Consider the following 25,417-nt stretch of genomic DNA (forward strand, 5'->3'; position numbering starts at 1 on the left):
TGCGCCACCCAGAGATCCTTATTTTTAATTTTTTAAGTTTACTTCATACTGTTCTCCATAGCGATGCACCAATTTACATTCTGACCAACAGTACCTGAGGATTCCCTTTTCTCCATATCTTCACCAACACTTGTTATTTCTTATCTTTTTGATGCTAGCCATTCTGGATGTGAGGTGATATATCATGTGTGATTTTGATGTGCTTGTAGTTTTGATTTCCCCAATGATTACTAAAGTTCAGCATCTTTTCAAGTGTTTGTTGGCCATCTGTTAATGTCTTCTATGGAAATGTGTCAATTTAGATCCTCTGTCCATTTTTAAATAAGATTATTTGGATTTTTGGTGTTGAGTTGCAGAAGTTCTTTAAATGTTTTGGGTATTAACCCCTTATTGGATATATCATTTACAAATATATGCAATATGTCTCTTCATGCAAGGAAAACAGAAGGAAACAAACTATTGGGACTAGTCCAAGACAAAAAGACATCCTTTTGTTTTGTTTTGTATTTTAAATTTTTTGCAAGTTTCTCTAGTGTGTACTATAACAGAAGATAGGGAGATTCTTGTATCTGTTGCTGCATTCAATCTTCTGTGATATATTTTTGAACCCGAGAAAAATACTCTTTTAGATTAGGTGGTTATTGAGCTTTTCCTCCATTAGCACAATCCAATAACTGGGATTGTAAAAACTGTGGGAATTTTGCAGAAATCCATATTCACAGAGATATGTGGTTGGTAAAGGGTTTTGAGGGCTTCTGAGGTTCTTGAAACATACTTTGAGTACTATAGAATATTGTTGATATAAAGCGTACTCAGAAAAACATAAAAATGACCATGCTTAATTGTGAAAATATTCCTCAGCATGTCTAAGACTTTAAGACTTTTTATAAAATTTTTCCCTGAGGTATCTTCTATATTAACTTGAGTCTTTTATTTAGTTATCATCTCTTACTGTGGGAACAAAAAGAAAATCAAAGTAGTGCTTTCCATGCTTCCAATTGTAATCTTTTTATTTGGACTTTCTTTAATAAGGGTTATAATGCTTATAGACATTCAGCTATGGGATCCCTGGGTGGCGCAGCGGTTTGGCGCCTGCCTTTGGCCCGGGGCGCGATCCTGGAGACCTGGGATCAAATCCCACGTTGGGCTCCCTGCATGGAGCCTGCTTCTCCCTCTGCCTGTGTCTCTGCCTCTGTCTCTCTCTGTGTGACTATCATGAATAAATAAATAAAATCTTTAAAAAAAAAAAAAAAAGACATTCAGCTATGGATTAACTTTAGAAATTATCTGAAAATTATTTACTTCAACTTTTATTGTTTTATTTTCTTATTTGTTCATTTATACTTTTTTCTGGTGATAAAAATAATCCATAGCTGAAGTCAAAAATTGTGTAGTGACAACTTTGATTTAATTTTCTTCAGTCAAAATTATATATATATATATATATATATATATATATATATGTATATATATATTTTTACTCCTTGACATATAAATTTTACTTCTAGATAATTAACTTGAGCATTGATTGCAGTAGATAAAGATTGTAATAGATAAATATTTGGATATTCTCAGGTGACATACACATGTCCAGTAGTTTATCCACAGGGTAGAAGACTGTGCAATTTGAACAGGAGTGAAAAGTTCTCTACATTGTGACATGAATATATCCCTTTATTAGTAGTACTATTAGTTTGAGAAAAGAAGCATGGTATAAAAAAGCTTTATTTTGTAAAAGGAAGAAGGAAACAAAAAATATTAAAAATGTTAATATTTGCATAAAATACAAGTAATTAATTAAGTGGTTAAGGAGGAAAGGAGAAAAGTCAAGAATTTGCCTATCAATTTTATTTCATTATTGAACCTGTGAATATGATCTACTTTGAAAGTCAAAGTAAAAGAACATAAAAATGAGATTTATTTGACAAAATTTGGAAAATACAGAAAAGCATAATAATGCAACAAAGCTCCAGTTAACATTTTCTCTTTCCTTTTATACTTTCCACTGAAAGCAATATTTATTTGCCAATATTTATGACATTTTCCATATTAGAGTTTACTATGAATAGAATTTGATATGCTAACAGAAATATCTCCCTTGAGTTTTTTTTTTTTAAAGCAACATTTTGAGCCAATTTTGTAATCAGATGAAATCAGATAAAACCCTTACTGTTTTCCTCAGATAGGTTTGATTTTAAAACTCAGTTTCAACAAATTATTATAATTATGTTACTATTTTACTATATTTACATATTAGGAAAGTATATGCAGAAAATGCCCACCAATGAGTTACCAATTCTCAGTCGAATACATTAAAAATTGTTTTTGATTAGATTTTATAGAAGGAAGTAGTAAGTATGCTAACACTCTGCATGAGAAACTATGTCTATTTGAAAAGAAATGACTATAACACTTAATTTACTATTATCAATGCGCTAGATTTTCTTTCAAAATGAAATGGTATAATATATTAGCTTTTCTTTATGTTAATCTTATATTTTGTATTTGTTAAATTTATGTCTTGAGTTCCTCAAAAAAACCTTATTCTTACTTAGTAGCACCTTAAATTGAACATCCTCATAAATACCAAGTGAAGGATTATTGCAAATAACTAGAATGAATATTAATGAAAATTGAGAGAAGTTAGATGATAGCCTATGAAACAGAAGTAAAGAGCAAAACAAAAAAAATAAAAAATAGAATAAAGAAAAATCCATGCACATGTGATATCAAGGCCTGATAAGACTATTAGATAGTATTAATCAAATGAGCAAAATCATGATGAGAATGCATTATACATAATTTAAATATCTTACTGCTTAGTGTCTACATAATATTAAAATACCAATCATTCTTTTACTACAGATTATCAGCCACTAAGTACATGAAAAAGTGCTGAAGAGTTAAGTTGTACTTGCTTCCGTGTCAAAGGAGTAGTCTTAAAATTAAACTGAAAAAAAAATGGACTTTTCTAGCATCCCTGAATAATATGAATCAGCTTTGCCAATGTAGTTTCCTAGTTGTTTCATTTTTTCTCTCTTCAGTGTATATGTAAAATGGAAAGAACCACATGTGGATGAACTCATGGAAAGACCTGAGGAAAGAAATTAAATTACTTTCCATATACATTAAGACAAACAATATAGAATATTAAAACCAGAAGGTACTTCAGTGTTAACATGATCTATCTCTTCTCTTGGGACTGAGATAGCATATATGATTTTTCCCTCTTCTTTTTTTTTTTATTTTGGTAAATATTGCATAACATAAAAATTTACCAACTTAACCCTTTTAAAATGTACAGTCAGGTGGCATTAAATACATTCATAATGTTGTACAGCGTTTAGGACCATCCATCCCCATAACTCTTTTCCTCTTATAAAACTGAAACTCTATACCCATTTAACAATAACTTCCTATTCTCCTCTTCCACCTCTTGACCTTTCCATATTCCTCTTGTTATTCCACCTCACCTAGCAGCCCCTGGCAACACAATTCCACTTTCTGTTTCTATAATTTTCACTACTCTACGTACATAGTAAGCAGAATAACAAAGTATTTGTCGTTCTGTGACTGTTTTATTTTACTTAGTTTAGCTTCCTCAAGGTTCATCCATGTGCAGTATATGTCAGAATTAACTTTCCTTTTAAAGCTAAATAATATTCCCTTTTGTGTATACCACAGTTTGCTCATCCTTTCATTCATTGATGGACATTTGGGTTGCTTCTACTTGTAAAATACTGTGAATAATGCTGCTATGAATATGAACATAGCTGTGCAAATACCTCTTTGAGACTTTGCTTGCCGCTTACCTTCCATGTCTTCTCCTGGAAGCTGGAAGCCTTCAATAAACTCCAGAGATGCAAGACAGTTACGTGAGCCAGATTCTGCAGTTGCTGCCCAGGTCGGGAGACAGATGACTGGTGCTTACTATTTTACCATTCTTTTCAAATCTCCCCTTGTGCTAATGTCTGAGAGTCACATAGCCTTAATAGTAAAAACAAGGAAAAGTAAAAAAAAAAAAAAAAAAAACACATGAGTCTTAATTTTAGTAGTCTTCTGCCGGATAGAGAACAGACCTGTCAATTTATTTGATGATATATATTTTGGTCAGATGTGGTTAATCAATGAGTTATAAAAGAGTAGCTTTCCTGACAATGGTGGTGATTGGGGGTGAGGATGTTGTTACCCTTCTCTTGAATAAATTTGGAGGAATTATTGGTAGGTGGTCAATTTGAACCACAAGAGTTTTCCATAGTTAATACCATGTTTTCATTTTCTGAGAAATATTTAAGGGGTAATGCGTGGAGGGAGATTGTAAGACATAAAATATATGTGGAACTGCTGGGTGCTATTGTTGATGAAAGGGAATTAAGCTATCAAATTAGTGGGATCTTTGATTCCTGAACAGCCAGTGAGGGGAATTAGAACATGAAGATGGACCAAAATTTCCATTTAAGTCAGAGTTCTGGGGCTATCTCCCTCCCATTCTCATGTTTCTTAAAGCTAAAGTATGAGAACTGAAACTTGCCAGAAAACATTGACTACTTAATATATGTGGAATATAAATATTTGTAAAGTTATTAGAACTAGATATTTCAGATACTGTCAAATACAAAAAGTATTTTTAAGAAGTTAAAATAGAGTAGAAAAATTATACTAGATATGGGTCTTATGAGATGACAAGATGACAAGATGAAATATAATTGTAATCCCTTTTTAAATTATTTAATCCAACTAAATAGCAAATTCAGAACCAATGAGGTATTACACATAAAATGCTCCATAGTCTAAAACAGTGACTAATGAATTCTCTGAACATGTTGGCATCAGAATTAGTGAACACTTCTGCAGGTTTTGAATGCTGTTATTCTTCAGAATAGCTCTTGAATTACTCTTCAAAGTACCATATAAATAAGCAATAATAATATTGTTCGACAAATCCACATTGTAATTAAGAACGCACATTTCATTAGCAGAGTCACTCTATCATATAACATAAACATTAAGATTTTACAATTCTTACAGGGCATCCAGCGTATGCAGTTTACATTATAGAAAATTATGATAATAAATATTTGTTTAAGGTAGTAAAAATAACAGGATAAGAACTGGAGCATGTGATTCTCCATTTTGAAGTCTTTCTTTAAAATAAAAAAAATTTGTTTATTTATGAGAAAGATGTGTACAAGCATGTGGGAGGGGCAGAGAAAGAGAAGGGAGAAGTAGGCTCCCCACCGAGTAGGGAGCTTAGTGCAGGGCTCAATACCAGGACCCTAGTATCATGACCTGAACCAAAGGCAGACACTTAACCGACTGAGCCACCCAGGTGCTCTGAAGTATTTCTATTTACACAAATACTTTACCATAGAGAGAATTTCTATTAAAGAGTTCATTTTCATTATAATTATCTAATGGGTTACAAATATTTATTGTTGTAATAAAATGTAGCCATGATGCTATTGGAACCACTTTTATTATAACAAAATGAAAGGCAATACATTTTGATTAAAATGTGCTATAATTACAAAAGAAGTAAAACAAATTACAGAAAGTCTAATTTCATTGTAGTTAAAATGCAGAGTTAATATCTGAAAAAAGGTCCATCCTATTGTAATACTTGTAATTATTATGTTACTTTAGAGACACCATGTCAGATCATGTCCCTTGTATCTAAATTCATAAAGGCAGAAACTTGATTTATTGTGCTTAATTGCTAAGATACGTATCAGTTCCCATCCCTACCATCGATGGCAATGATACAGCATCAGTGCTGACCTGAATGTTATTGTAGATGTATTTAATTTTTATCACACTTCTAAATGCCTGTCTGGTCATGTTGTTTAGGATATACAAAAAAAAAACAATTCTAATAATATAATTAATTTTAGGAATATAATTTTGTCATATTCAATTGAAAATCATAAAAGTGTGCATTAAATAAAAATTTATGCTCTACTTTGAAATTTAGCATCTATTATGGACATGGACGCTATTGATTTGTTTATTGCAAACAGTACATTTTAGCAACAGTTTCAACATGTTCAAAATGTGCAGCCTATACAGTTTTTGCAATGTAATTAGTTAGAAATTGTGAAGCTTAATTTTAAAATTGAATTGTTCATGAAAATCTATTTCATACTCTCTATGGCTCCAGCAGTTTCTCTTCATAAAATGTTCTATAGTTGTATGAAGAAATTAAGTGCAGTTAATCAGAAAGAACATTATAGTTTGACACCTAATTTGAAAGCCCTGTCTTGAAGCAGTGAAGGATTGCTTATAGAATTACATACACCAATGAGAACCCAAGTAGGAAATCCATTTATGCTCCAAGTAGATCTCAGTGTTGATGTCAATCAAGGCGCTATAGTCTGTCTTTTTGTGAGAAATATTTCATAAACGTAAGTATATATAAATTTGTTAAAATGTCTAGTTTCTTGTTTCATCTAGTTTGATACGTTAAAAATAGTAACATAATATTAAGGTGAATCATCTACTTATTGTACATTGGAAGGCAGGTCAGTGGTCTTAAGGTCACTTACTGTGCAACCAAGTTCGTCCTGTTGATACAAAGATATAGAAGTAAGCTATCAGGTTCTGAAACTTAGCATTTTAACAACAACAAAAGTAGTTGTAAGAAAGTCCCAATTGTGTTGATGAAATGTTTTTCATCTCTATTTAATCTGCGTTCATCTCTTTTTCTCAGTGCCGCCAGCAATCACAATGCCTCAGAAAACCTTTAATGCCACAGCAGAGAGAGGAGAAGAGATGACGTTATCTTGCAGGGCCTCCGGCTCTCCTGAGCCCTCCATCTCCTGGTACAGGTAGGTTATTGTGCGTACATATCCTTCTGACTTGTGTCCAGAATCAATTTCATGGAACCGTATTTCTGATGTGATTTTATCAAGAATAAAAGTATTCTTTTGAATTTTAATAAAAAGTCATGATGGTTTTGTTTTCTCTTAAATTGGTTAGGTTAAATTGTTTGAGAGATTAACAGAGAGATGGAACCCAAATCAAAGGCTACACCCATTGCATTGGTTATTCTTTGTATAAGGCATGTTTGAGCAAAATGGGCCCAGAAATCTAATGACTGATTCAACTACATTACATTAATGTTACTGCTAGAGAGTGTCTAGAAATAGGAATATTAGAATTAATGGCACCATCATTGTATGTGTATAGAAATCATATTTTATTAGAATGTAATTACGTATTTTATTTATGTACCATATTATTCAGGAAAAAAGCTCATTATGTACAGTTAAATTTCCATAAATATAATGTCATTTTTAAAAAGCTTACTTCATCAAATGAAGAAAGTCTCTTTTCTAAATCTATTCTTTGACAGTTTACTTTTATATATTTGTTTTAGATTTTAGAGTGTTATTTGATTTCTATTAACATCAAACAGCTATCAACATATTTCATTCTTTTAGGTTGTGGATCTGCTGTTTAAAGGGAGACAATGGGGAATCCCTGGGTGGCTCAGTTGTTTTGCGCCTGCCTTTGACCCAGGGCGTGATCCTGGAGTCCTGGGATCAAGTCCCACATTGGGCTCCTTGCATGGAGCCTGCTTCTCCCTCTGCCTTTGTCTTTGCCTCTCTCTCTATCTCTATGTCTCTCATGAATGAATAAATAAAAACTTTAAAAAAATAAAAAAAAGAGAGACAATGAAACTTTACAAATGGATAATGTTATTAATACATATTAGTTATTAGTTCAGGTTACCACTCAAACATGGCTACAGATATTTATAGAATCTCTTCTATACTTCATAAACCAATAATGTAAGAATAATCACAAGAAAACAATTAGTAGAAATCTATTCACATTGACAAAAGTAGCCATGGTGAGGATTAGATTTTTTAAAAAACTATTTTAAGAAGGATAATTGCAGTCTGATTCCCTTTTTTTCTATTACTTCCTGAGCACTTACAGATATTCTACCCATTTCAAACTTTTATTCATTTAATATGGCAGGTAACCATAAACAAGATGTTTCTTCAAATAGGGAAATAGATATTCTTTGCAAACATTAATTCCTTGCTGACATACTATTAGTATATTTTAAAGGATTATACATCAAACATGAACATATTCACCCCACATAATGATCATGTATCTCAGAGACTTCTGGTTTCTGATGTGTAACCTTAAAAGTCAATATTACATCTAATTGCAGCAAGAAAAGCTCTTGGATCATTCATTACAATGAACAAATATTGTTCTAGAATCTCATTCTCATCATTGTATCTTTCCAGAGAGACTTCCTTCTGTTTAGATTTCTGTCTTAAAGTTCAATATTTGTTCAAAATTCTCATATTTAAGTGGAAACATAATTATCATAGAGGCTAGAATAAATCAAAATCAGAACCTAATGTAGTAAGTCATTTAAATCTATAATGTTTTTATCTTTATATTTATATGGCATTTGTTTCATCCCTCTAATGGTGTAAATAATAATTGTTATATTCTCTGGATATTTAATATATAATGGGAGAATGGGAATGAGTATATGATAATGACATCAACACATTTAAAATTAGTATTAGCAAAAGTTTTTGTTTTTATATGCAGATAAAAGCATGTTATCCTTGCCAAAAAAAAAAAAAAAAAAATCCTGTAATCATTAGGTAATATAGAGTAGCAGCCCAACGAGAAAGACCCAGTCTCCCTGTTGCACAGAGATAATATGTCCAAGGTGTATGAGAGAAGCCAAAAAAAGAAAATAGTTAAGGACCAAAGAATGGGGGAAAATTAAAAAAAAAAAATTCACAAAGAGAATCAGGAGCACTTGGTGACGTGGAGGCCAAAATGCTAGTAAAAGCAGCTACCTCTAAAGTATATCTCTCTTTGTTCCATTCAAATGCTTCTTCTCTGTCTGTTGAGAATACCATATGGATTTTTATCATTAGCCCATTAATCAGGGAATTCCATTAGTTTTCAAATGTTAAAACAGTTTTGTGTTCCTTGAATGCACCCACTTGATTATGCTGCATTGTCTTTTTGATGTCTTGTTGGAGTCATTATGCTAGTATTTTGTAAAAATTGTCACATTCAGTTATGAGAGATAACTGTTTTATTGTGTTGTTGTTCTTGACTTGCTTGGGATCAGGGCAATACTGACCTCACAGAGTGAGTTAGGGAAGCGTTCTTCTTTTGTTTTCTGGTAGAGTTTATATATAATGCTTGTTATTTTTTACTTAAATATTTGGAAAATTTTCTAGTGAAACAGGCTGTGCTAGGACTTTTCTTGTGTAAAGGTTTAACTACAAATTCAGATTCTTTCATACATCTAAGTCTATCCCAGTAATACATGTATCTGTTGATATATATGTATATATATTTCCAGCAATTTGTCCATTTCATTGGTTTTTACTAGCTTAAAGTCATTTATAGTATTATTTTATTATACTTGTAATTTGTGCATTATCTATATTGATATTCCCTCTCTCATCCTGATAACCTGGTAATTGGTTATTTATTCTACTCTCTTTTTCATCCTCATCAGTCTAGATAGAGGTTTCTGAAAAGAATGATCTTCTCAATGATCAGCTTTTGATTTCAATTATTTTCTATTGTGTTTTTCTATTTTCTAGTTCATTGATTTCTGCTCTTATTTTTATTATTGTCTTTCTTTTGTTAACTTTGTGTTTAATAGTCTCTTCTTTTTCAGTCACTTAAAGTGGATACTTATTGATTTCAATCATTTATACTTTTTATAATATAAGCATACCTTTTCTCCTTTAAATAATACTTTAATTGCACCTTACTAATTTTAATGTCACAATTCCATTTTTGTCCAGTTCAAATATATTTTTAAAGATTTTATTTATTAGAGAGCTTGAGTGTGAGTTGGGGGTGGGGCAGAGGGAGAGAGAGAAGCAGGCTCCCCATTGGGTGCAGAGCCTGATGCAGGGCTCAATCGTAGGGTCCTGAGATCATGATCTGAGCCAAAGGCAGACACTTAACTGACTGAGCCACTCAGGCACTCTTAGTTCGATTATTTGTAATTTTTTTTCTTGTCATGTTATTTTGTCTGCTTCAAATTTTATTTAAATTCCATTTAGTTAACATATGGTGTAATATTAATTTTAGGTATAGAATTTTAGAGATTCATCACTCTGGTATAATACCCATTGCTCATGAGAATAAGTGCCCTCCCTAATCCCCGATACCCATTTAATCCATCCCCCTCATTGGCCCTCCAGCAACCCTCAGTTTGTTCTGTGTAGTTAATCTGTGTTATGGTTTGCCTCTCTTCTTTTTTTCCCCCATATTCATTTGTTTAGTGTCTTAAATTCCACATATGAATGAAGTCCTATGGTATTTGTCTTTCTCTGACTTATTTTGCTTAACATAATACACTCTAACTCCATCCACATTATTGCAAAAGGCAAGATTTCATTGTTTTTGATAGCTGAGTAATATTCTATTGGATATATATATATGTATATATATACATATACATATATATATATCACATCTTTTTCATCCATTCATCAGTCCATGGACATTGAGCTCTTTCCATAATTTGGCTATCATTGATTATGTTACTATAAACTTGGGGTACATGTGTCCCTTCGAATCTGTTCTTGTAATGTTATTTTTGACATTGGTTATTTATAATGCTGTTGATTTGTTTCATATGTATTTCTGTTATTAGTTTCTAACTTAAATTCCATAACTGTCAGAAAACATACTTGCATATATTATCAATTTATTTAAATTTATTGGGTCTCATTTTATGATCTATATTTTTAAATATTTTGTTTGCATTTGACCATACATACACACACACACATCCATGTGTATACATATGTATGTATGTGTGTTTGTGTATATGTATATATTTATATTCAACTATTGTGTGGAGTAGTCTCTAAATATCAAATAGGTCAGCTAGTTAGTATTCTTCACATCTTCTATACTCTTACTGATTTGACAACTATTGTCTATATCTGTGCTCAGTTCTGTTTTGTTCCATGTCTTTTGAAGGTCTGTTGTATGTTTAGATATTTATCAATATCATAAAAATTATTAAAGAACTTTGTTTAGAAATAAAATGATACCAGATAGAACTTTGAGTACTTTTTTCTGTTTCCAATTTTTTGTCTTTAAACTCAATAAATTATATTGACATATTTTCAAGTTCATTGATAGTTTTCTTTTGCAATGTTTAATCTGCTCTCAAATCTATCAGAGTATTTTTCATCATCCCATTTTTTATCTCTATAAGTTTGAGGAAGGACTTTATTTTTGAAGCAAAATTGGTATATAATATTATTAGTTTCAGATATACATCGAATTTGATTTTTGTATACATTACAAAGTGATCACAACAATAAGTCTAGTTACAGTCTGTGACCAGGCAGTGGTTTCCCTTTACCCGTTTCACCCACCCACTGTCTCCCTCTCTGATATCTACCAGTCCATTCTTTGTATCCATGAGATTGCTGTGTTTGTTCATTTCTTATGTTTTTTTAGATTCCACATGCAAGTAAAACCATAAGGTATTTATGTTTCTCTATCTTTTACATCAGTTAGCGTAGTACTTTTGAGGTTCATTTGTGTTGTCACAAATAGCAAGATATCTTTCTTTTTCTATCGGATTTTTCCTTTTTTTTTTTTTTTTGTAATTGATTTCTAGTTTCATATCACTATGGTCAAAAAGATACTCAGTGTGATTTCAGTCTTCCTAAATTTATTGAGACTTGTTTGTGGCATAATGCCATTTATCCTGGAGAATGTTCCATGTACACTTGAGAAGAATTTGATGCTGCTGCTTTTTGATGGGCTGTTCTGTATATATCTATTACACCCATCTGGTCTAATGTGTTAAATGTTAATGTGCCAATGTTTGCTTATTGATTTTTCTGTCTGGATGATAATATATTGGTGTACAGGGGATATTAAAGTCCTCTGCTATTATTGCGTTGCTGTCAGTTTCTACCTTTAGGTATGTTAATACTTGCTATATATATTTAGGTGTTCCTATTTTGGGTGCATAATTATATATGAATGTTATATCCTCTTTTTTGAACGACCCTTTTATCATTCCATAATACCCTTCCTTGTCGTTTTATATAGTATTTGTTTTAAAGTCATCCTTTTGTCTGCATAAGTATAGCTATGCTAGCTTTGTTTTCATTCTTATTTGCATGGAATATCTTTTCCTGTCCCTTCACTTTAGATCTCTGTGTGCCCTTAGGTGCGAAGTGGGTCTTTTATAGGCAATATATCAATAGGTCTTCTTTCATCCATTCAGCCACTATATGTCTTTTGATTTGAGAATTTAGGCCCTTTGCATTTAAATTAATTGTTGATAGGTAGGTATTTAGTGCCATTTTGTTCCCTGTTTTCTGGATGGTTTGTAGTTCCTCCCTGTTGTTCCTTTCTTCTCCTGCTCTCTTCCTTTGTGGTTTGATACCTTTTTTTAGTCTAATGTTTAGATTCATTTCCCATTGTCTTTTTTTGTATCTGCTATGCAGGTTTTTGCTTTGTCAGGCACACCTATAGCAGACTGTATCTATAGTAGTTTATTTTAAGTTGAGAGAAGCATAAGTTTTGAATACATATTAGAGAATCTAGATTTTTACACACCCCCACCACATTTTATGTTTCTGATGTTGTATATTACATCTTTATATTTTATGTATATAGCTTAATAAATTATTGTAGTTATAGTTAGTTTTACTACCTTTATCTTCTAGCCTTCACTGTAAGTTTTTAAGTGGTTAATCCACTATCTTTAGCATATATTTGCCTTTTCTTTTTTTTTTTTTTTTAAAGATTTTATTTATTTATTCATGATAGTCACAGAGAGAGAGAGAGAGAGAGAGGCAGAGACACAGGCGGCAGAGAGAGAAGCAGGCTCCATGCAGGGAGCCCGATGTGGGATTCGATCCCGGGTCTCCAGGATCGCGCCCTGGGCCAAAGGCAGGCGCCAAACCGCTGCGCCACCCAGGGATCCCCATATTTGCCTTTTCCAATCAGATTTTTACTTTCATGTTTTCTTGTTACTAGCTAGTACCTTTTGTTTTCAGCTTGAAGAATTACCTTTAACATTTCTTACAAAGATGGTCTATTGCTATGAAACCCTTTAGCTTTTGCTTGTTTAGAAAACTCTGTCTCTCCTTTATTCTTAATAGTAGTCTTGCTGGGTAGAATATTCTTGTTTGGAAGTTTTTCTTTTAGCACTTTGAATATATCATGCCATTCCCTTTTGGCCTTTAGAGTTTATGCTGAAAAATCATCTGAGAGTTTTATGGGGCTTCTTTTTATGTACCAAGTTGTTGCCTTTAAATTTTCTCTTTTTAACTTTTGACGTTTTACTTAAAATGTGTCATAATATGGATCTCTTAGGATTCATCTCTTTTGGAGCTCTCTATGCTTCCTGGACCTAGATGTCTATTTCCTTCCCTAGGTTGGTTAAGTTGTCAGCCATTATTTCTTCAAACAAGTTTTCTGTCCCTTTCCTTCACTTTTTAAAATTCTCTTTGTTGTTGTTCAAGACAGTTCCACTGTCTTGTCTTCCAGGTTGCAGCTCTGTTCTGCTTCGTCCAAACTGTGGTTGAAACACTTTCTATTTTTAGTTCAGTTATTATTTTCTTTAGTTCTTTGACCTCTTTGATACTTTCTTATATTTTCTGTCTCTTTGAAGTTCTCAGTGTGTTTGTCCATTCTTCTCCCAATTCAGTGAGCATCTTTATGACCATTACTTTGAACTCTGTCAGATAAATTACTCATCTCCATTTCTTCAAGGACTTTTTTTTTTCTTTTCTGGGGTTTTATCTTGTTTGTTCTTTTGGAATGTATTCTTGTTTTCTTATTTTGCTTTCTCCGTATTTTTGTTTCTGTGTATTGGGTGGAACAGCTACCTCTCATTCAGAAGTAATGGCCTTGATTGGATGATGAAACTTTTCATCCAACCTTATCCTAGTTTTTGGTCATCTCTAGAACCTTTGTGCTTACCTATATAGCCTGATTTATTCTTAATCAGGAAGCACACACAAGTTGAATGAGCAGCTTGCTCCAGTGAGACTCAGGGAGAGACAGCATATGGGCAGAGTGAGCCTCCTGGGTTCAGAGAGGCTATGGGAGAACCCAGAGGGAGCCCAGGATAGGAGGGAACCAATTGGCAATAGTAGGGCCATCAAAGCTCATGGGCAGGACAAGCCAAGAAGTTGAAGCAGGGTTATGGTAGAACACAGGGAATGGAGGAAGCCCTACTATACTATTAAGATTGCCCTACTATACTATTAAGATTGGGTAAGAATGTAAAAATCATCTTCTCCCCTGGAGAAAGTCCTACCAGACCCCTGTGTCTCCCGGACATGCTAATGAATCTCCACTGCATATGGAAAGATGTTTTCCAAACCACATATTTTTTTAGATTCCTAGGGTGAATGAGTCTGCATAAGACCTTTAAAAGCAGCCTCTCTATTTCTCACAGCTTTTTGGATGTCTGGGATGTAAGCCTTTTTACTTTACAGAGTCAGATATTTTGGGTGCTCATCTCTCCAGTATAATACCTAAGGGCTGAGGTGTCTGCTATGGGGTATAAACTCCTCACTCCTCACTTCGAAACTATAAATTTGTGATCCCTCCGAGTAGAGATTTGCCATGCTGAGGATAGGGATTTTGGTGAGACCATGTCTCTGCCTCTCTTGCCTATCTCAGTGTAGCCTTTTATCTTTATTGTGAAGAAGCTCTTAACTAGTTTTCCAGTATTTTTCAAGGAGAATTGATCCCTGTGTAGTTGAAGATATGGTGTGTCTGTGGGAGGAATTTAAGTCAGGATCTTCCTATACCACCATCTTGAACCACCACTCTATTTACTTGATATTTATTACACATTCTATCATAGAGGATTTTCTTTTTTCTTCTATTCCTCTCCTACAACACTCGTATTTAACTTCCTTGAACATACAGAATATATTTGAATAGTTATTTTAACAGTCTTTTCTCCATCATCTGTGTCATTTCTGGATCTTTTTAATTGATTGAATTTTCTCCTTGTTATGTGTCATATTCTCCCACTTATATACTATCCTGATTATATACTATCCTGGTAATTTTTGGTTGAGTGCCAGGTACTAAGGATTTTATGTTCTGGAGTCCTGGATATTCTTGTATTCTCTTACTCTGGTTAGATACAGAAAGTAACTTGGGAAAAGTTTGATATTTTGAGAATTGCTTTTAGGCTCTTTTAGTGGATGCAGAGCAGCCTTCAGCCTTGAATTAACTTGGTTCCATTACTGAAGCAATATTCTTCTAAAGAGGTGACTTGATGTCCTGCATTTTGGAAGGTCTTTATACTCTGGATGGTTGAGATGCAAATTATTCCAGGTTCTGGGATTGTTGTGCTTTGTCTTTTTCAATGGTTCCTTCCATATACTGGGAAAGCCTTACTGGCATGCAGTCACTTACAAGGAGTTAGTTAAAGATGATTTGGGGATGCACTGCAAATCTCTCTGCCCTCTTTCTTGTGTAGCTGTCTTTTCTTAAATTCTCTGATCCACAAATTCTAGCTACTTTAACCTCCTCCAGCTGAGAACTCTGCCTGGCTTGTGTTTTGGGTTCTCTCTCTGTGAGCTACAGCTTGGAGCAGTCTTTAAATAGTAGGCTGTGGTGGTCCTTACAGGTCACACTCATGAGCTATCTGTTGATAGTGTTTGAAAACTGTTATTTAGTCTATGTCTAGTGTTGTTTGCAGTTTACAATGAGAAGGTAGATATGGACCCTGTTACTCCATTATGATTTAAAGTGGAATTATCCTCACTTCCTTATAATTTCTACTAATTCCCTAGTTCTAATCCCTATTTGATTGTGCCTAGAAAAGGGATACTTAGAGAATTGGTTTGCATCTTAAAGTATGGGCTTACAGAATTCAATCAGAATTCTTTGGGAATCTTTTTCAGGCATAACATTCCTCAGAAGTGGATAGTAAATAATAACAAGTATATTCTATATCACAGGCTTATTAGGAGATAGGTATTAAAGAGCTATTACTTTGGTTATATCCCTTGCTGATATTTTTAAATTGACCATAGTCTTTACATAGTGATTTCCTCTAAATCTCTTTAAGATCTACCCATCTGCTTCAGAGCCCAAGTCATAATTTTTTTTCCCATGAAAATTTCCGGAATTTTCATCCATTATTCTTTTTCCTTCTCTCCCACTATAGAGATCCTTCCTTGCCCCTACCCAACACAAAAAAAGAATATGAAAAAATTCATTAATGGGATTTTCCTTATCCTTTGGTACTGCTGTTACTGCCAATTTTATGAATTCTTAATGATAGGTAGCCATGTCTCACTTATTTGCTGTACTTCAAACATTTAGCACAATATTCCAAATGAGGTGGGGAAATAACTCTATCAAAAAGAACACTAGAATGTATTTAATCTGCTGCTTATATTACTGTGTAAATCTAGGTATCTTCATCTGTGATTTCAGGATTGGGAAAATCATACTTAAAAATTTAGTTCTCTAATCTGTGAATGAGGGTAGGAGTGAAAATGAACAAATGAGCTAATTGTGAGTTTTGAAGTCAGTAGAATACATAAGGAAAGTGTTTTATAAGGCATAAATTGCTTAAACCTCTAGTGTATTATTATTATTGTTCTTCTTGTTCCACAAATGAATAATTTCTATTGACTAGAGTAAGAAATACATTGTATCACTAGTTGCTGTGAAAGTTCAAACTATACATTATATTCTAGACAAAATCACTGAAACATCATTTTTAGTTGTTATGAGATTTAGACTAATAAAAATATGAATAAAATATTTAAAAAATACAAAGCAGGGAAATCCCTGGGTGGCTCAGCAGTTTAGCGCCTGCCTTCAGCCCAGGGTGTGATCCTGGAAACCCTGGGGTCAAGTCCCACATCAGGCTCCCTGCATGGAGCCTGCTTCTCCCTCTGCCTCTGTCTCTGACTCTCTCTCTCTCTGTGTCTTTCATGAATAAATAAATAAAATCTTTAAAAAAAACAAAGCAATATATATACATATTAGTATTTTACAAACTCTACTTTCGAACCCTGCTCTTAGGAAATTTTTGCACATTTCGTGATATCTTTAGAGATATCAATAGAAATGGAAAAACAGATGTTAATGAGTCATAAAAGGAGAAGTATTATATTAGGATATGTGCCAATGCTTTCTGGAAAGTGAAACTAGAATTCACTGGAAAGATCATTTATTGTATTGAAGAAATATTCTCTTTCATTCTAGGAAATATTTGTTATAATTCTTTCAGAATTTTTTTTTTTAATTTAAACTTGTATGGCTAAATAGATGTCTCATCCCCTTAGGACATATCCTTAACGTTTTACATTAGTGGGCCTTAAAATCAATTCAATTCTTCAAAATACCATTATAAGAAAAACATAGAGGGAAAACTAAATGAGAAAGAAAAGGAGGAGGAAGAGGAAATAAGGAGAATAAATTAGAATGGAAGAGAATGTACAGTATAAGAAGGTTTCACACGTATGAAGGGAAATTGTAGAAATAGTTTAAGATTTAAGTGTATTTAAAGTATTTCTTACTATAAGTTATTATACAAAGTTTGAAAGACATTGTTTTAATAGGTAACAAAAACTAGAACTGGAAGAGAGTGAAGACTATTTCAACTCAAAAAGAACTTGGAAAATATTGAAAATTATTTGTATCTAAGAGGGAACATATATAAGAAAAGTGGTTTCTTCTCATAAATGATTTAAATCATCATATTCAACATAATTTTTCTAGCTGCATTTGCACATAATTGTTTCATCTTACCCTCTTACCATCACTAGTACTTATTTGCGATATAAATTTGTAACATATTTAAATTGCATTTACTTTGAAACTTCTTTAATGGATGTTTCCATAAAAATTCTGTTAATGTGTCCTAGGAACTTAGTCAATAAGCATGTGTTGACTTACCAAATAAAAAGTATATAGGGAGTTAAGATCAATTAAACAAATTTTTTTTTTTGCTAGTAAGCAAAGTAAAAATTGAACCAGTGTGCTTTTTTTGCCTAAGGTCAGTGTTAAGATTTCAGCATAGCTCAGATGTTATTCTTGTCTCTAAATTCAAAGCAATTTTCAAGTATAATTTGAATATCTAATAATTGAGATTCACTGGGCTATTCAGAGTATACTTAACGATTAGAATATAGCTTTGTCTATCAAAAGCCATGAAATGGATGACGACTACTGATCACAAAATGGAATACAATCTCCTCCTGAGTTACAAAGTCAGATTTATGAAGATCAACCTCTGTTTTCTTCTTTAGGAATGGCAAGTTCATTGAAGAAAATGAAAAGTACATACTGAAAGGAAGCCATACAGAGCTCACTGTCAGGAACATAATTAATAGTGATGCAGGTCCTTATGTCTGCAGGGCCACAAATAAAGCAGGAGAAGATGAAAAGCAGGCATTCCTCCAGGTCTTTGGTAAGTATTCTAGCATAGTGGTTAAAATTATAGTGTCTGGAGGGAGGTCTGAGTCAAATTCTCCTCTGTGACTTATATGTCACTAACTTTTCCAAAATTAAATGTGTTTTCTCATCTGAAATATATTTTAGCATTGCAGCTACCGGAGAGAATTATTTTAAGAATTACATGAAACGATACATGTATATTCTTGCAAAATATTGGCTAACTCATAATAGTAGATGGAAATTTAAGAGATAATCACTAAATATGCAAATGTCACACATAAACACATATATACTCCTCAACATAGGTACCATATGACTTTAAAAGAGGAAATTTTTATTTTGTAGTTTAAGAGAGGAAGAAATATCTAGAGGTCTTTTAAATTGCAAAATTTCAAAAGGAATTATAATTTGCATGTTTGTTTCTAAGCCACTTCAAATTATTTTTATGATAATCAATGAGAATTATTTTCTAAAGCTTTTTCTCCTGTACTTTGCAAGTCTCTTGGCATCTCTTTCAAGCAAAGTGTGCTGCTGTAACGCTACAAACTTAAAAATTCTATACTATACTAATATGGACTTAAATGGAAGTATTTCTCTTCCAGACAGATTGAGTAACGTATGTATTCTTTACAGTACAGCCTCACATAATACAGCTTAAAAATGAGACTACCTATGAGAATGGTCAAGTCACTCTTATATGTGAAGCAGAAGGGGAGCCTATTCCAGAAATCACTTGGAAGAGAGCAGTAGATGGCATCACATTTTCTGAAGGCGATAAGGTAATAAGAACTCAGTATATAATGATTTTCAATGCCATTGTATTTTCAGAGTTTTGTGTATTATTAAATCTCATGGTGGACTCCAATTTAAGTAACTTGTAGGAATGCAAGAAATGGTTTAATTTTTAAAAAGGTAAGTACCACAGTCAGCCTAAAACTAAGTGGAGGAGAAAAAAAGTGAAAGTGTGATATTTGAAGATGTTTTCATTAAGCCACAAAAATCTTAGGTTGCTAAGACTAGGTTGCATGGACTTTTAGCATACATTGAATCTATAAATTGTGTTATTACAATTTTAGCTCACCCACTTCATGCTGTGAAAATGAAAATCATTCAAATTCACCAGATTCTGCTTCATTATTAACTCTTTCCTCTTTAGAATTGTTGTTACACAGTGGGAGATTGGTTTTGGCTTTCATGTAATTTAGTATCTAATAAAGAGAAATAAGCCCAAACACAACAAAATACATCATTTTGGCAATTGCCATTCCCCTGTAAATAGGCAACCTGTTCTGAGAATGCATTAAAATTTCTAGCAAATTAATTAATAGGTTTCTTATTATTGTTATTTTTCATTATTCATATAAAACTCCAAAGTATAGACAAAAGTGAAGCAGAAAGGAAAAGATATTGAATTAGTGATATGATGAGCTGACATTTCACACATGTAAAAAGGATAAGATTAATATTACAGATCTCTTCTTAATATTAAGGAGAACCCCTTTTAAACTTTTCATTTATTTAAATCAGATCTGTGACGGACAGTGATTTCTACAATATAAATACCTTTGACTTACCAACATTGATAGCAGAAAAATTTGAAACCAATTTATCTAAAAGACATTCTCTATCCCTCCAATTCATCATGTAGTTTTTAACAATATGATAACTCCATAAATTGACAAAACAGCTACCTCCCTGCCTATTTACTGTTTATTCTTTGCAAGAATTGTATTCACATATGTGATATGTACATATGTATGTATCATACGTATATATGATATACATGACATGTATTCATATATATCTATATATCACACTTCTTTGCCTCATTTCCTCCTCATAATGGCATTTTTAAGAGTTAATCCTTTTTGGTAATAGTTATGTTATTTTGGTATTCGTATTTTATATATACAAATTGAAAATCAAATTTATAAAATATCTTCTGGCAATCCAGAGAAACCATAGAGTTTGCCTTATATTTTCTTGTTAGAGAATCACAGATATTATTAAGGCATAGTTGCCAAATCTGAAAGGTATATTTCCATAAAACTATTTAATTTTTTCTAAGATTTTATGTATTTATTCATGAGAGACACAGAGAGAAAGGCAGAGACATAGGGAGAGAGAGAGAGAGGCAGAGACATAGGGAGAGAGAGAAGCAGGCTTCTCACAAGGAGCCCGATGTGAGACTCGATCCTGGCACTCCAGGATCATGCCCTGAGCCAAAGGCAGGCGCTCAGCCACTGAGCCACCCAGGCGTCCCTCCATAAATCTATTTTAAATTATATATATAAAAATAAATAAATAAATAAATAAATAAATTAATTAATTAATTAATTATATATATATAAATAGATATATAGAACTGTAAGTAATTGTCAATTCAGTACATTTCTTTAGACAAGATCACTCAAGAATAATGATTGTCATGTCTATAAGCCCTTATCAATTATACGTCCATATTCCTACCTCATGCTTCCATTATTTTCTTGTCCGCTGTAAAATTTCTAAAAGTTCTCATCTTTTTTTTTTCATTAGTAGCTGTTTATTGATGAATGATTTGATGTAAAGTTATTTAAAAATATGGAGTACTTGACGAATTTGCATGTCATCCTCACACAGGGGCCATGCTAATCTCTGTATCTTTCCTATTTTAGTATATGTGCTGCCAAAGGGAACAAGCCAGCAACTAAAAGTTCTCATCTTAAAGATAGTGTTCACTCTTCATTTAATAGATGTTTCCTTATGTGTATACCAAAAATGAGAGACACATTATGTTCAGTTTTTTTAATCATGAAGTTTTCAAGTAACTAGAAGGCTGTGATATTTTTTTCTACACTATAAACTCCAAACCACCCAAAACATACAGAAATTTCTTCTCTAGTAGGTATGAACAATAATCAACAGGTTTTGTTTGAACAAAACTTTCTCGATTAAATAACTCATCTTTTCTTGGTGGGGTGGGGGGATTATTTGTTACCACAATTCTAGAACCCATATACTCTTTGGTTTTTCCAAATGTTTTTTCTTTTTGTTTTTCCAAATGGTTTTTCTTTTATCCAGTATATAAGAAATACAGGTTATTCACTTTCTATCTTGACATTTCTCCAAAGTTATTTTAAGATTCATATCTTATTTTCTGCATGGTAAGCCTCCTTTCTCCTAACATTACTAGCTTCTTCAGCAGCCAAAATTCAAAACCTGAATGTTTGACCTAAGCTTTGAAATAAGACATATCTCGTTTGAATCTCACCCCTGCCATTTGACAAGATTATTTGAACTCTATTATTAATATGAGTTTCTTCATCTTTAAAATGTGGATAGTAATAGTTCCCTTAAAGAACAAGAAATGAGGAGTATGCCAAACTCTATATTTTGTAAATATTCAATAAACTTTATTTATCTTTGTTATATTACTTTGCCATATTACATAATTTTCAAAGCATACTTTATCTTATTTCTGTTATTTGGAACAAATTCTAGTTGTTAATAGACTCCATAAAGTCTGGTGCCTAAGATTTGATTAAACAGTATCACAGAGTATATTCAGGTCCTATCTCTTGTCACGGAAAGCATGAGATTATATTTTCAACAAGAATCATTTGGAGAGCCTGTTAAAATGCACTCTCTAGAATCCCATTTCCCAGGGTTGATTTGGTAATGCTAACACAGGACCAAGAAGTACATATTTAATAAACTTATAAGGTTGGTATCATATGGATTGAATTCAGGCCATACTCTGGAAAACAATTCTCTAAGTCAAATGATATTTAACAACTAATCCTGTCAACAGAAATATGCTCTTAACAGATTACTTGGCAGCTGATAGGGGCTTGGGAAATACTGAACAAAACATATCAAAACTTCCCATCATGCATACACTATCAAAGTTTAATGAAACTGCTAATTATTTAGGCCATAGACAGTGAAACAACATCAGTGCAATATGGCTCAAATTTATAGCTTCGCCCAGAAATATGACAATGCATTTAGCAAATATGTTCATCAATGTAGATTTTCAAAGTATGTGGTCTCAATCAATAGTATCCACTTTCCTTGCCTAATTCTTAATCCTCAGCTAAGACAAAAGAAATAAATAGGGATTAAATGTCATGTGGCTTAAATCTGCAGGTAAGTGAATGTCTTATACCAAACTAGAGCATTAGACAGACTTACACAGCACAGTCCTGAATAGCATTAAACCTTGTAGCCCTCCACTGTGGGAGACTAGGTGTCACTGCTAAGGTTACCACCATGGCTGAGAGCAAGGGAAAACCTGAGTCCATTCTGAAAATACAAAGAGAATATCTCGGAAAAGCATATTCAGTATGATGTTCCCATATTTACCAATAAAACATCTGCCTAGTTCTCATGGGGGGAGAGTAATTAAGGAATTGGAAAGCCCAGTACGTATGTTAGCAGAGCTCCCTTCCTATGGAATAAATGTTAGGAGTCCATGAGAAATGTGCACTGCCTGACAAACTTTATGTTAATAACATCTTAAAAAGCACTGTATATGCATTGTTGCAATTTAACTTCTGGTATTCTTACTGCATGGTAAATAACCTCAAAACATAGTGGCAAAAAACAACCTTTTTCTTTTGCTCATGATTTTGTGGATCAGGAATTTGGGGAGGCTTGACTAAGTGGATGAGGCACCTCAAATGGGCTCACATGTAGTTGTTTTCCGTATCTGTAGTTTTGCTGAAGACTGAATGAGGCATATTTAGATACCATAAAAGATCTGTGCATAATAAAGCATCCTTCAGAAATGATAACAAAAAATATGGTACTTAAATACAGAGTCCTTTTAAACTTATGACTATATCATCTAATCCACTTTAATGAATCCTATCTACATTTAAAATAGTATATATAATTTTTAAAACTTCAGAAAATTTCAAACATATGTGTAATATGTAAGAAAAGGAGCTTTAAAAAATTTTTTAATATTGTTATTTCAGAAAAACAATTCATTGTTCATTTTATTATTAAAAAATTCAGTTTTAACTAACTTTTAATTACCCATGTATTGAAAAATTTCTAGGCACTTTAGTGCAACTTAAGTATTATTTATGATTTTCCATAAAAAAATATTGATTTACCGGTGTTATCCAGAAATTCATTAAACTGACAGCTTAATATTGGCATATTATTTTGGAGTCATTGTAAGATACATTTGTTATAAAAATCATAAATCACTAGCCCTTTCATTTAATAGATATTATACACATAATTTTAATAATATTTAAATATATATATATATAAAAAGTTTAAGATACAACCAAAGCTATTTTTATGGAATATAAAACAGCCATGAATTAAAACTAATAAATTGTTTTGTAATTTACAAACTAAGCAATCTAATTTTATATTAAAAACTTTATTTTTAAAATAAAACCATGCTTCTTTCACAGAATTGATCTATGGATTATGTAAGATTATATTTCTAGAGTGTTTTGACATAGTCCCTGGCATTAATTCTTATCATCTATTTTGAACCTGTTTCTTTAAATCATTCCTTCTTATAATTCTTATTACTCAATAAACGTTAGTGTATGTAAGATTATAGGTTTTGATGAATTAGTATGGGATATCATGCAAAATGTCACACAAGTCAAAGTTTAATCCTAATTTTGTCACTTTGGTGTGTCATTCACTATATTACTTCTTATATCTGACCTCAGTTTTTGCAGGTCCAAATCAGGATAATAATGAAATGTCCCTGGAAAAAGTTTCTGGAGATGAAGATGTTATGTTTCCTCATAACTATATGCCAGACACAAATTGAATATCTTAAAAATGTTTTTTTTCTTGTCCTTAGGGGTATCCAGTCTTCTGATATTTTATGCATGAGAAAATGATCATATTAATTCCCTGTTAATGACTGCTGTCACGAAGGAAACCAGTTAAAAAAATTGAGCATGGTCATATGTCCCGTATGAATAACACAAAAACAGGAGAATAGTGTTATAGTTTTTATAGATTGTGCTTCTATGACATAACTGTATATGGAAATTTACTATAAAATCATCTCTAGCAATATCAATTCCAGATCTTGTAACTATATATCACATTCCGTTTGGAAGTTGACAATCTGAATTTCAGTATTCATCTTACTGTACGTTTGATGTCAATCTCCATCCCTGCAAGGGAGCGCAGATGAGGGCTCAAACTTCCTGGCTTGGATGAGAATAGGTTTTATGCTAAAGAAAGGCTGGTGTTTCTTCTTAAAAGACATCAAATATCACAGATTTCTTTCTGCTCTCTCAGATCTGTCTTCTCCTAAACCCCCAAATTTTCCTCTGTAGGAAGTGATTCATTTTTTTTTTGGACCCATGTAAATCTCCCACATTACATAGCAATAAATATTGATTCTAAATAAACCCTTATGCATTGTAATAAAGAGTATACAGGTCATTAAAATAGGAAGAAAAAAAGTCACACTCCACAAAGCAAGATGACTTAACAGTGCCTGGTCCATAAGTTTTCAAAATATGGTTTCATAGTCATCTGATAAGCCTGATATCTTTTAAACATTTATTAAAGCAATATTGTTACTTGTTATTTTAAGAGTAAATGGAAGTAAAAAGATCTACAGGGAGTGATTTTTACTTTTAGAATTCTTACAAAATGGTAAACATGACAGCATGAAACCCCATCTATACGAGTAGAATGTTTTATATAATAATTATAAAGTGCTTATAATATTGTCTGGGAGATGACATCTTACACATGCCACTTATATACTCTTAAGATACGGAATCTATAATTATCTTATTCCTGGTACACTTGTCCTGCATAATAAATTATAGGCCTTCCTCTACTAGAAATTAATCCCACCCTACATTGCATAAGAAGTATTTGAAATGTATAGCAGTAAGTTATAACTGTCTTACAGCAGAATTTCTCAAACATTAGTCATTTGACAGCTTCATCTCCTCTGTAATCATGTGCTGCCTGTTATGCACTTATTTTT

General features: G+C 32.5%; 1 protein-coding gene and 1 non-coding gene across 4 annotated transcripts in view; one reads left to right on the top strand and one right to left on the bottom strand.

The window, feature by feature from the left end:
* Positions 1–25,417, top strand: part of NCAM2 (neural cell adhesion molecule 2) — a 515,691-nt gene that overhangs the window by 328,443 nt on the left and 161,831 nt on the right. For all 3 annotated transcript variants that reach the window (XM_077878867.1, XM_077878868.1, XM_077878866.1), the window contains exons 6-8: positions 6,707–6,824; positions 18,291–18,451; positions 19,072–19,217. In XM_077878867.1, coding sequence (XP_077734993.1) covers positions 6,707–6,824; positions 18,291–18,451; positions 19,072–19,217 — 425 coding nt within the window. The remainder of the gene's footprint in view (positions 1–6,706; positions 6,825–18,290; positions 18,452–19,071; positions 19,218–25,417) is intronic.
* On the bottom strand, positions 21,016–21,117 carry LOC144302119 (U6 spliceosomal RNA). The gene has a single exon (XR_013368996.1). It is a non-coding gene; the product is annotated as a U6 spliceosomal RNA (small nuclear RNA).

This window comes from Canis aureus, chromosome 30 (genome assembly GCF_053574225.1).
Source record: "Canis aureus isolate CA01 chromosome 30, VMU_Caureus_v.1.0, whole genome shotgun sequence".
Taxonomy (NCBI): domain Eukaryota; kingdom Metazoa; phylum Chordata; class Mammalia; order Carnivora; family Canidae; genus Canis; species Canis aureus.